Source organism: Eublepharis macularius, chromosome 4 (genome assembly GCF_028583425.1).
Source record: "Eublepharis macularius isolate TG4126 chromosome 4, MPM_Emac_v1.0, whole genome shotgun sequence".
NCBI classification, from domain to species: domain Eukaryota; kingdom Metazoa; phylum Chordata; class Lepidosauria; order Squamata; family Eublepharidae; genus Eublepharis; species Eublepharis macularius.
The window spans coordinates 55,807,729-55,821,125 of NC_072793.1; the positions used below are offsets into that span (position 1 = coordinate 55,807,729).

At 43.6% G+C, this 13,397-nt stretch overlaps 1 protein-coding gene across 10 annotated transcripts in view; it reads left to right on the forward strand.

Annotated features, from left to right (window-relative positions):
* The window catches only part of TENM2 (teneurin transmembrane protein 2), a 1,076,616-nt gene that overhangs the window by 722,184 nt on the left and 341,035 nt on the right, over positions 1–13,397 (forward strand). For all 10 annotated transcript variants that reach the window (XM_054977125.1, XM_054977126.1, XM_054977124.1 and 7 more), the window contains one exon: positions 11,193–11,431. In XM_054977125.1, the coding sequence (XP_054833100.1) occupies positions 11,193–11,431 (239 nt within the window). The remainder of the gene's footprint in view (positions 1–11,192; positions 11,432–13,397) is intronic.

The following is a 13,397-nucleotide window of genomic DNA, read 5'->3' on the forward strand; positions in this document are numbered from 1 at the left end:
CGTGCATGGGATGCATGACTGTGTGAATAAGCTTGCTTCCCTGTTTAATCCAAACTTCACACTAAAATAGACTTGTTACTAGGCCTGCCAATCCCCAGCCCGGGGCAGGGGATCCCCTGTTCCCACCTCCTCCCCCTCAACCCCACTTACCTGGCCAGCAGGGGGCGCAGCATGCCCCGGGCTGTGTGGTGTGGCCCCGTGCCCCAGATTGGGCCCACTTGGAGCTGAATCGGGCCCATGGGGGGATTCAGCCCTTTGGCAAGCACAGGAGCACACACTGGGCTGCCCTTTGACCCATGTGATGACATCATTTCCCAGAAGTGACATCATCACGCACACTGGGCGCGTGCATGCAAGAAGGGATACCGATCGCCATGGCGGGTGAGTGCCGGGTTCCCAGTCCCCTGCTGGGGGACTAAAGGAATCTGGCAACCCTACTTGTTGCCTTAGATGCTACACCAGCTTAAAATATTGTGCCCAGTCTGAGCAACCACAAGTACAGCAGTAACAAAGGGATCGCTGCATAAAGTAATGAATTGCCCTATAGAAATCTGGAAGAGATTTTGGATATAGTGAAAAAACAGATAGCTTTATTGAGGGAAATAGTCAACCCAATTAAGTAGTCATGATAATATCAAACATAGTGGAGTAATATATTTCATTACTGTAATGCCCATGTTGAAATACAAATATTTGAAATGCCTACACAATACTTAGCAGTGTGTACTGATCAAGAAGGGAAGGCAAGAGGGAGAAGTCAGATCAAGACAGTAGGGCTGCCAGGTTTCCTGGGCATGAAAGCAGGGGAACAAGGGGAGGGCATAGGGTGAGGACCCAATTTGGAGAGTTACCTTGCACATGTACAGAGAGCACATGCGCTCTTGAGCACTTCTGTGTCACACCGGGAATGATGTCACTCCCAGCAGATGCAGAAGTGCTCCAGAGCACTTGGGAGCATGCTGTGGGGTTTCTTGGACATGTTCCTACACCTGCTGGCAGAATGGGAACCCTACAAGAGAGTAAAGGGAGTGCTGATAGCTATCTGAATAGGTTCAAAGCAGAGATCTAAATCCTCAGGCAGTGTCTCTAAATGCCTGGGCAGCCAATCATTTCAAAGCGTAAATCCAAGGGAACACAAGGGTTTGGAGTAGCTTAGAATAATATTTTGGAAATAAATTCTGAATCCAGGTGTAGAGTTTGGGAATGGAATGAGAAACAATGGGCAATTTTCTCATGATTTCTGATTAGTGAAAATTAGAAGGAAAGAGCTCCCAGATCCTGGAAGCATTTCCAAGAAAGGAAAGGGAGGGAAGTCTTATGGCAAAGAGGAGGTTGGGGGAGGGGAGACTAGGGTGGATTGGGTTTAAATCTCAATTTAAATAATGATTTACATAACTGGTCAGCAAGACTCAATCTAAATCATGGTTTTCCACAGAAAGGCTCATTCGTGCTTGTTGTTAGAACCTTCATATTGGCAACCCAGATGGATGTTTCATTTTTAGAATAAAAACTTCTCAGGTTAGTTTTACACTTGTATGAGAAAACTAATAATTATTTCGTTATTTACAATTTGAAATAGATATTATGAAACCATTGTGAGGTTTAGATAAACATTCATTCTCTGGATTTGGATTTGGAGTAGGTTTGAGCTTGCCCATGTTTTTAACTGTCTTCCCATACTCCATCCCATATGATGTACTCCCAACTGGAAAATACTAGACTAACGGTAAAATCCTAAGCAGAGTTACTTCAGTCTAAGCCCATTGACTTTCGTGGGCTTAGACTGGAGTAACTCTGTTTAGGATTAAGCAGAGTAAATTTTCCAGGGGTAGAATGGAACTTTGCTGTCTCTCCCTCCCAGTACTACCCAGTGATCTCCATAAAATACCAATTTAGTCTTGATCCAACTCCGTATTTATTTGAATCTTCCTGCCCTGATAAAAACACTGCATTCAGTTCTGATTTGATGCCTTGCCTTCCATGTATTTTTTTGTTTGTTTGTTTATGTATTTTACTCCACTGTTCTCCTCAGCGGTTTACAAAACTACAATTTAAGGGAGTGAATTGAAACGACCAAAAAATGACATCTTGAGCTGATGTTGGATTCATGGAGCCAGTTCAATCAAGGCCCCAGCTGCAAGCCATGGGCTAAAAGCCAAAAGCCAAGACCTCTTTGGCTCTTTTGAAAAGACTTGTGGCTCTGGCCATACCCAGCATTAAATACCAGCAACAGAAAAAAATCAAAGCTCAGTCCAGGTCTTATGTAACAGGCAGAAATATTTCCAAGATTCCCCTTCCCTTCCTAATTACATAGATAATACCTTAAAATTGCACCTGTGTATAAAATGTTTGTATTATAAAAGGTCCTGATACTTCTATTTAGGGTTGCCAGTCCCCCACCGTGGGTGAGAGATCCCCCAATCCCAACCTCCACCCCTGCCCCCGCTTACCTAGCCAGTGAGGAAATGGCATGTGAATGCACCTCCTGGAGCATGCCCCCGGCCAGTGCAGCACACTCTCACACTCCACAGTGGACCAATTTGGGCCCCAAACCAGACAAATTGGGCCTGTTTAGGTACAAAATTGGCCTGCTGAAAAGTGCAAGAGCACTCCAGGGCCTGTTGCACTGCCCCAGCAGCTCCTGCGCTTCACAGCGAGCCAATTTAGGCCCCAAACAGGCTCAGTTCAGCCCCAAACAGCCTGCAGGAGTGCTCCTAGTGGTAGCATGATGCTGTGCGATGCTCATTCTGCCCTGTGCAATGCCCATTGCACAGCCCAGCACACATGCAAATACATCAACAAAGGTGAGTACCAGCTCTCCTATCTCCCATTCAGTGAGCGAAGGGATCTGGCAACCCTACTCCCATCACTTGTAGATTTACGGTCATATCTGATCAGACATCTATTTGTATAGTCCTGCCAGCAACCACCATGGCTAATTATTATATATCTTGTGCAATCATGGCAACCGAATTAACAGCACAATAACTGTGGAAACAGATGCCAACATAGCAACACTAATAGACTCTCTTCACCACCCACGACTCACGATGTTGAGTACTGACAATTCCCCTATATTACTCATGCACAGAAGGTACTAATCAATGTGCCATGGCATCAGAATACCATGATGATGATGCCCTATCCAGTTACTCACATGCATCCCTAATAAACCCATGGTACAAGTATTCATCCACAAAAAATCCATAGCACATATCTTTCAGAGTGAGGCCACCCATACATAAAGGGCAGCAACCCGTGCCTGCATCCACAAGATCCAAAATTCCTTGGGGAGGGTTGTGTGTCTCCTGGCAACTGAAACAGCAGCTCTCTGAACACAATCAGTCCCTTTCTAGCAAATATTCCTGGGCCAGATAGGGAAGGAACTGCTATTTCAGTCACTGCAATCAGGCAAAGTTTATGGAGGACACTACATAGAGAAAAATAGGCTAATTCCTCATACTCTGTCTAAGAAGTCTTTGAATCCTGCTGTAGGACATTTCTTCCACTACTCATAAGATGTATATATTGGTCTGTGCAAAAGGAACAAGTTCTTCCAAGGCACAGCCATATGGTTAAGGAAGAAAGCATACTTAAGCAAGTTCATTGGAGCCAGCAATGTCATGACTTAAAGTATGTTGATCATCTTAGTTTTTTGTTTGCTCTGCTTTCCATTTCTGTAATCCTAGCCCTACTGTATTGTTTGTTGAAAGTCTTTCATGTTTTTTTGAACTGATTTTTATATTTCATATTCTGCTTTGAGTCTCAGTGAAAACAGCAACTACAATTGAAGTAAATAAATAAATAGAAATGTGACCTGCTTGGAAACTAGGTAAGAAGGGCCCAAGCAATTGCAAACCAAAGCTGTGAGGTTGAGTCCCACCCCAGAGATGCACATGCCACACTTTCATCCCTTAGCCACAAGAGAAGGCTGAGGGATTCATGGCAGACGTTTGAAGTCTCCCAGTGAACATGGCTGTGAAACATATCCTCCCTCCGGTATTAGACATGAACTGTATGTGCAGCCAGATCAGGGATTCAATCATTGGTTATTATTTTAGATGGAACATATAGAAGAGCCACACACATTTGAGAGTGAACTGTGATAGCCAGTGACAGGGAAATGAACCCATCGCTTCAATCAGTTAACTTTCTGATCCAGTCATGCTCCAGGATTCCTATTTTTGCGGCTGTTGAGGTTTGTTTATCCCACTTGGTGAGATCCCTCCTTTCATTAATTAGGGCAATTTCCAGTCTATGCTCATTATTTTACCAGGACACATTAGTTTTGATTTCCTCCAGTTTGTGCAGCCTAACTGCTAGATTTATCTTCATCCCATAATAAAGCTTGAGAGATTATTACAGGGCCATTTATCTGCTAGGACCCTCCCCTCTCATCCTTGCCAATGCTACAGTGACAAAGATGAGAGCAACATGTAGAACCTCACTCCTGATGGACCCTCTGTCTTGATGTGTTACAAGATAGGTGAGTTACAAGAACTTGGCAGTGATTCACTGTTTCCTAAGCATCATGAGAACAGAGATATAGCTAAAAGGATGGCAGGCCCAGAAATTAGTGGACGGGGAGTGAGGCTGAGGCGACAAAACAAAGACCCAGAGATGAAATTGTTGGGGAAACTGAAAAGGCCACAACTTTACTGATTACAGCTGATGGAGCCTTGGCACGGTATAGGGCACAGATCCAAGCATTGGCTGACCAGCCTGCTAACTGATGACCACCTTCTCCCTCTCCCAGCCCACCTGCTAAAGGAGGGACTGCAGGACACAGGAGATGGGATTCCATGTGGATACAAAACTCTGCATGGCTCCCCCTGCTACGTGGGAGCGAGGATGTTCCAACAGCCTCCAAGTTGGGCTTGTCTGTGCAATGCCTCACCCCCAGGATCCATTAAGGGGATCCTCAAAGATGGGGAAATGGGCATGCAAGCCCTGTTTTCCCCCAAGAGGGTGAGTGCCCAATGCTGAAATTGCCAAACTATGCAGTTGAGACAAATATACAAGCAATCAGGATCCCCAAAACTATGGAAGCAACATCTGACCATTTCTAACATAAGCTGAACAACATGTAGCCAGAAGGGAATCTGGAGAAGCAGAATGCCAGCAGCAAGGCAGGCCCTTCAGTTTATTCCCCAAGGGTGGACTAGAGAGAAGGCTTCATCTTCCAAGTCCATCCTCAGTGTCCTCCCACCCCCCGCCGCCAGCCTTGTGCTGATTGGCTGACCTGACATTTCAAATGGCAAGGGCCCGTGTGACTTTGCAGGGGCCCCTGGGAACTGCCGTGCTGTCGACAAGATGATGACCATCATATTGTGTCCCCTCACCCTTGTGGATCCGTAAACTGGGGTCCCAGGTAAGTCTGGGCCCAGAGTTTACATCTTTTGATGAACATAAACAGTTGTGGAGTATGTTCTAACAGCAACACAGTGGATGAGCTTGTCAACATTTTTGGTTAAAGCAAGGCCTCTGTGCTTCACACTGACTGAATCTGCATTCTTCATAACATTAGCACATTACTTTCTATAGTACATTTTGGAAAAAAGGCCTGCTAAACAAAAAAACTCCACTTAGGAAAGCGCTTAGGAATGTAGCCATCTCCTTGATGTTGCTGCTGTTGCTTGGTCATGGTCTGGTGAGATGGGGGTCGGTTGGGTTGAGGAAATTATTTTCTTTATCCATGATAAATGGCTTCCTGGTTGCATTAGTATTGGAAAAACGTGAGCATGGAAATGAGTAATAACTTACAGTTGCAGTAGCCATGTTTCTCAGAAAAAGATATTGAGTGCCTGAGAAAGGACCTGAATACCCTGCCATTCTACACACTTCATGTTATTATTCCATTCTCAACTGGTAGTTTTTAGTGTTCACCAATAATGGCCCTTTCCCTGTCATTTCCACTTTTAATTATGGGAGCTTACTTGACATGTGACTAACAAAGCACTTCTTAACATCAAACTTCATACTTGATATTGTATATGTTAGGGACACTACTGCTTTCCTAAGCTGAATAACAGAATCTTGACCACGCAGTTGCAGGACACGTGGAACATGGAACATAGATATTTGAATAATATTCACACCCATCTATTTTCTAGTGATATTTGGGGTGTGGTGCAGGATGTGAAGGTCTCCCGTTGTCAGGCTCATTCGCCCACTATAGCTCAGAGTGTCAGTAAGTGAAAAAAACCCTGCAACATCGGCTACATCATGACATCACTTCTGAGTAAAACATGGAAGTAGGGTAGTTCTAAGAATTTCTGGAAACTCTATGGTTTTACCATACTCTGTGATTTTAGCATAGTGTTTCTAGCAATTCTTTGAACTACCTTGTGTCACTCGGGTTTTACTCAGAAATGACATCACAATTAGAGATGGGCACGATCCAAAAAAAATTGCCGATCCAGCTGATCGTGGATCGGCGCCAGTGACGATCCCAACTAAACGATCCACACCGATCATCTCCCGTTCCCGATCCGTGGATCGTGGATTGTGGAGGCCAAAGCGGGGCGCGCTGCTATTCCCAGCTATGTGGGAAGGTGCGTGTCGTCGTCGGCCACCGGGCCCAGTGGGCACGGGGAGACGGCAACGAGCCACCTCCCCTCAGGGGGCAGGGGGTCTGGCTGCTCGCCAGCGGCACCCCCCATGTGCCTGCCCGCCAGGCCAAAAAGGAGCGCGCTGGCAAGAAAAGAACGGTGGGTGATGCCGGCGGCATCTGTGTTTGTGTTTGGCCGTCAGAGCTGCCTATCAGGGTTTGCAGGGATGAGATTGGAGTGCCCATGGCTACAGAACACCCCCTTCCCCCTCCCTCCCCTGGGTGTCTTCTCCCAACTGGTGACTGCTTTGCTGCTCCGTGGTTGGAAGGGAGCCCTGCTGATCAAGGAAAGCTGGGCTTCCATTCCATTTGGGTTTCCAGGGCGACAGAAGGAGGGGAAACACAGCTCAGGCCTGGGAATAGATTACTGCTCCGTTGCCCCGGGAATAGATTACTGGTGCCTGAGTGTCTGGCTTCCCGATCTGAGCACGATCCAGCCCTGATCCAGCCCCGATTCAGCCCCCTCCTGATCGCTGGATTGTTGGCCGTGGCCGATCACAATCCGCTGAGTCACGATCGCGCGATCGCCATTATCGTGGGTTTTTTGGGATCGTAATGCGGATCTTGCCCATCTGTAATCACAATGTAGGCAACATCATAATGTAGCTGAGTCTCTCACCTCCCATTTTCCTGCCCTCAACCCTCCTGCCCGTTACCATGCTCAGCTTGGCAACTCTAGAAAGTGCTCTTTTACTAAGTATCATCAGCAGGATCTCACTTGCATGCTCCTAGGGCCTCTTTACAGATTACGCAGACATATAACTGTAAATTTACCTTTAAAACAGGGTGCGTGTGTGCAAATCATGTCTCGTGTGTGTGTGGAGGCAGGCGGTGTCTCTTCATGCCCTCCTTTCCACCCTATGCCCTTTAACTAGCAGAGAAGGGCTGTGGGGTAGGGCTATTTTACTGATGGTTCCCCACATCTGCCAAGGATCTTCCTTTATTTTCTAATCACACCTGGGCAGACACATGTATAACGAACCTCTCTTCACTTGCCCGCACTGCATCAGATTTTCCTTTCAGAATCCAAGTTTTCTTGTTATGGCTGAGCAGCCCCAAAGTAGCATGTCTCTGTTTATGATTGTAAAGTTCATTTTGTCCCACCCTGATAAGCAGTTATATTTTTGGCTTTTTAGCCCAGCCCAGAAACTTGATAGGGGAAAAGCCGGAGCCCTCTTCTTTGTATGAAATGGCACTCAAGGCTGAATAATTCTCAAAAGAAATAGCAGCTTTACTACAGAGGCAGCAGTGGAATATGGGCAGTCAGGGGAATCTGTTTGACCTTCCTTGGCAAACTCTCTCATATATTCAACTGACCTAAAAAAAACCCTCTGTCAGCACCAATTGTCATCTTGAGGGCTGGTTCTGACTGGCCAATCAGAGAAAGAAGGGAGCAGCCTGTCAATCAAGCTCTCATTCCAGGCAGTTGTTAACTCCTTCTCTTCCATCTCTCTGAGTGCTGCAGTAAGGAAACCCTTTAAAAAGTGAATTTTGTCACAACATGGAACCAGAAAGCAAAATAGCCCTCCTCCACAGCCTCTCTTGGGTAGTTAAAGCATTAGGGGGTGGGGGTGAAGAGAAGACTCTCTTCCTGCCTCAGTGCATGCATGGGAGATAAGTTGCATCCTCCCACATTTTGAAGGTCACACGTTGAAGACAAGGTGTGTTAGGATTTTATCCAAACTAACCTCAAGTTTGTTTAACATGTAAGGAGGCTCCTAGTTCTCTTAATGTGAGGGGAAAGTGGTGTAGTCCATATTACAAGTACTGAGATGAGTGATCTGTGTTCCCTTTTCTGGGGTTTATATATAACTATTGGTTTGCTGTGGTTAGCTGCAGAGTTGCAATTCTATCTTTGGTTGTAGCTGATGGGGTAGAAAGGGAGGGGTTTTGTTTGAGATCTTACTGATTGTTTTATCATAGATAACTATTTTGCAGGAATAACATTATATCATTGTCAGTGGTGAGTGTCCCTTGATCAGACATAGGCTCTTAACTTTCACTCTGCCCCTCACCATACTGCCAACTCCAGCTACTTCCACCCTTTCTAATGGCAGAGGCCTGCTGAGTTAAAGGTAATGCTAAGGTGGTCTAATTTGTTTTTCACTGACAGTAATGCACTCTTCTAGAGCAATGGGTTTTGAAAATAATTCTACTCCACCCAGTACGCATAAATGGAGAATAGGATTGTGCTTTTAATTGGCTTGGGGGCTTACTGAATGTTATCAAGTTACAGCTAAACTCACAGTGATTTTTTTAATGGAGCTTAATATAATTTATCTTACTGTTTGAAACATCAATAGGTGTTAAACAAATCTCCTGTGATAGTAATATGTCTGATGTGTTTCTATATTTCTGTTGCTTTCAAGTTTTTAATATAAAATTTCCTCTTGCTGTGGTGGGGAATTGTTGTCAGCTAGGGCCTGTGAAATAATGATAAAAAGATGAGTGGGAATTCATATAATCTTTGTAGAGTAGGAACACCTGTTTATACATCTACAGTTTTTACATGTACTTAATATTTTTCCAAGAGTCTGCCAAGTGTTTTCTGAAAGTGGGTGAGGCTAGGGGGAACTCTTGCTCAGTAGGGCTTTGTGTGTGTGTGTGTGTGTGTGTGTGTGTGTGTGTGTGAGAGAGAGAGAGAGAGAGAGAGAGAGAGAGAGAGAGAGATTCCCCCCTCAGTTAAGCAGATTTTTTGCCTGAAGTACTGAAGAGCTACTAGCAGACTTCATGCATTTTAATTGGCTGCACTTTGTGCAACAATAAGTTTGTGATTGGCTTTGCCTTCTGTGGAAGCCATTTTGTGGGGGGTTCCACCTTCTGCAGCAGCTGTTTTCTGTCAGAGTTCCAAAAGCATCTGTAGGCTCAAAAAGTTTATGGAGCCCTACTTTACTGTATCAGCAGTATCTAGGGATACTTCTTACCAGTTCCATCTGTAAAGATAGTAATGATACATTCTCTATTTCATATTATTATAACTTTGAGGCTTAGTTACTCTAATAGCTACATATTTGTGGGGTTTGAACTGTATTCTGACTCTTTAGCTGGTGCAGAACATGACTGGTTGTTGGCGAGCCATCAAGAACACATCAGTTTGATATTCCAGAGTTTGAATGTGTTGTGTAGTCTTATGCCTTTCATTAGCCCTCTGGGCAACTCATAGTGTGAGACTTCGATATTTGGAAATCAGTGAACTTCCTTGGGAAATCTAGAAATCTAGAGATCAACTTGTGAACAATACCACTTGAAAAACAAGTTTAACTCTCAAAGCCATATGACATTCTGTTCCTTTGGAGATTCAGCAGTCAGGGCTGTTAACAGCTGTGATGGGCCCCACCCCCTGGACTCCATCCATGCTATACTCTTCACCTATTCGGGTCTCCAAAGCATCCATTTCAGAAGTAATAATTAAATAATATGACTCTAACTAATAATAACTACCAATTCTTTTTACAGTCAAGAACATAGATCTCTACATTTCAGCTAAACTTAATTCTGCAGAGCTGGCAAACAGATAATGGGAAGAAGAATTAGAAGGAGCACTAAGAGATGGAGGCAAAAAAGAGAAATAGGTAGAAATGGGGAAAGTGGAGATTATATAGATAGAAGTAGTGACAGAAATGGAGAAAATACATAGAGATGAAAGGGAGGAAATGAATAAAAAGGGAAGAATGAAGGTGTGTAGACAAAGAATTAAGGTTAAGAAGGAGACTGAGAAAAGGAGCTGTGCATTGTGGCTGCCAAGCTCATGTATTCTGGCAGTGCTAGGGAAGGGGGGAAATTCAACTCACTGGACAGCAAAAGGGTGAGCTGTCATGATGCTCCAGCCATTAGATCCAGAAAATTCTAAGAGCAAAGCTGGAAAAAACTATCTTGCTCTGGGCCTTTTTGTACTGGTGGTTGAATTTGGCTGGCTAGCTCTCCATTTCTCCACTGTTTATGAACAGGTAGATAAACAGGTAGATTACAGACTTTCTAAAATCAGAATCCAGAAACTATACTACCCATCCTGTCTAGCATACTCCGAACAGTAACCACTGTTGCACTACCCATGATGCTTTTAGTACAGAAGACCACCAGCATAAACTGGAACTTCTGTAAGGCAAGGAAATTCGTAGACACAGTCCCTTGGAACAACAGAGCTGCTGAATGCCCAGCTTCTCGGGCTCCTAGAGTAACCCAAGCCTGGGAACATTTATACCCTTAGTACCTCTCCCATTTTGGTGACCCTGTTGCCTGAGTCCTAGTATTTACAAATATTAGATTCAGTGTAAGAATCTTTTAGGTAAGATGCTGTTTTTTGACTGGCATGGGAAGCTCAAAGGGGAAAGCAACTATTATTACTGATGCTAACTTTCTAGTACTGTGGAATCACATCATGCTCAAATATGTAAACAGTCGGATTTACTTGAACATTGGCATATGCAATTAAAATCTCATTCAGACATTATTTCACAGCTAACATTTTTCTCTTCAGCTTTGCCTTTTTCTTTTAATTCCTGAAGAGCTGAGTTACTTTTCTTCTGCTATAAGTATCTCTTAACTGCATCTCTTAACTGTGACCAATTTGTCTGCATTTCAGGCATTTCTTATTCAAGACATCTTCTGGAACAACTCCTCTGTTCAGTAGTTCTTCCCCTGGATACCCTTTGACCTCAGGAACAGTTTACACACCACCTCCCAGATTGTTACCTAGAAATACTTTCTCCAGAAATGCATTCAAGCTGAAAAAGCCCTCCAAGTATTGTAGCTGGAAATGTGCTGCTTTATCAGCTATCGCTGCAGCAGTCTTGCTTGCCATCCTGCTGGCCTATTTCATAGGTAAGTCCATGTTTCAAGAAATCACACAGAAGCAGCTTGACATCCTCCCACTGGCTCCTCCTCATGAATTTTCTCAACTATATCAACAAGTAAAGCACTAACAAGGATTTGTTGTAAAATCAGTTTTGTTATGGGAGGGGAGTATACTGGTAAAGGGTCTCAGAATTGTAGTTCGTGATTTACTTTTGTTTCAATCATATATTTTGCATTTAGGTTGTTTTACTTTACATTTATCCAACTCAAGTCAATTGGAGGATTAACACAAGTGTTAGTTCTAGGGTTGCCACTTACTGTCTGAGGGCAGGATATCTCCCACCGCCAGATCTTGGTGCCTGCAGCCACTCCGGTGACCAGTGGGAAAAAAATAAAGTAAAAAGATCACTTGCAACCCAGTGGCGTTATGTCACCTCCAGGAAAAACCCTGAAACGATATCACACTGCTCTAGAAATCAAGGAAACTCTATGGCACTCTAGGAATAATGAAAACCCAGGGCACCATAGAGTTTCCAGTGATTCCTAGAGCAGCATGACATCATTACTGGGTTTTCCCTGTGATGTAGTACTGTTGTGTCAATGTTACCTCCCCCATAACCCTGTCCTCCAGATTCTCATTAATCTCAGCAGCTGTCTAGCAACCCCTGTTGGTGCATCTCATGACCTAATTCACTTGGAGATAAAGGAAAATAGTGAACACATCCTCTGATCATTATGCCCATATACAAAATTGTATTCCTAATCTTAATTCTTCAAATAAAAATTGGTCTATTTCAGCAGCAAATTCAAAGATAATTGGAATTTAGCCAGCAGTTCCATTTGTTTTGTTATTTACACAGTGACTGATACTTTTTTAGACAAATGCAATATACATAAAGCCCCCTTTTAACTTTTGTTTTTATTCTTTCATGTCATGCTCCATGGTGCCAATTTACCTGCTATATATTCTTTCAATGTTAGATTGCATGTTGTCTTTATTTCTGAATCAGCTTGTTCCCTGCCATGATTGTCTGGTTCTGTTAGTGATCTTTCTTTTAAACGTGTCCCAAGATGTTAAGTCTACCAAATCAAGATAATCTGGGTAGTCAGTGAACTTTTCTACCTCACCATAATTCTAATGACAGCCATAAATTTGTGAATTCTATAGCGTCTCTTGATGTAAGCAATCATTCTTTGATTACATGGGAACACTGCTGAAGTTATCAAAGAGGTACAAAAGTAATGTAACATAGAGAGCATGCAGCTGTACTTAAATATACAATCTGTTCCTTTTGAGAAAGTGGAGAAAATATTCCAAAAGAAATTGTATTTTGCCTAGAAAGTGGCAATCCAGACATGTGTATGCCAAAGGAAAGGAAGAAGACTGGAGAGAATGACATTCCTGGATGAAGGGTAAATTCCCTTAGTTAGAACTCTGGCTTGCATTGCTCTTCTAGATTTAGTCTGACTCTTCTGACATAAGAGCCCATATATTGTTTGACATCTATTAATATTTATGAAGATAAGTATCAAAGAAAATGAATAAAATGGTCAAAAACAAGTCTCTGCCTGAAAGTCTGTATAAATAGAAACAATCTAGTAGGAAGATTTCTTGAAATGAATAGGACTGCTACCATGTCTTTACTTCACAATGACCTGTTTCAGTGCAGCTAGTGGTAGTGGTGAGTGTCATTCATATCATCCAGATAGAAGCCAGAGCCAGTGGGGGAACACCACAGAACAGAACCACAGAACAGAACCAAGAAAGTACTAAGCCACAAGCACAAGGCAAAAGCATGCAGACAATGTTATTGTAGAAGATAGATCTGACTTGGCCTCAGGCTGAAAATGAGACTGAGGGGTAATTTTGGGGAACTCAAGTTCTCCTCTTTGCAGCCACTCTCATTGGCTCAGAGGAGCCTCACTTGTGCTGGTTATAGGTAGATTCCATTCCTGTGCTTCAGTTTGGTTCTTTTGGGCTTCTGTGAGATGA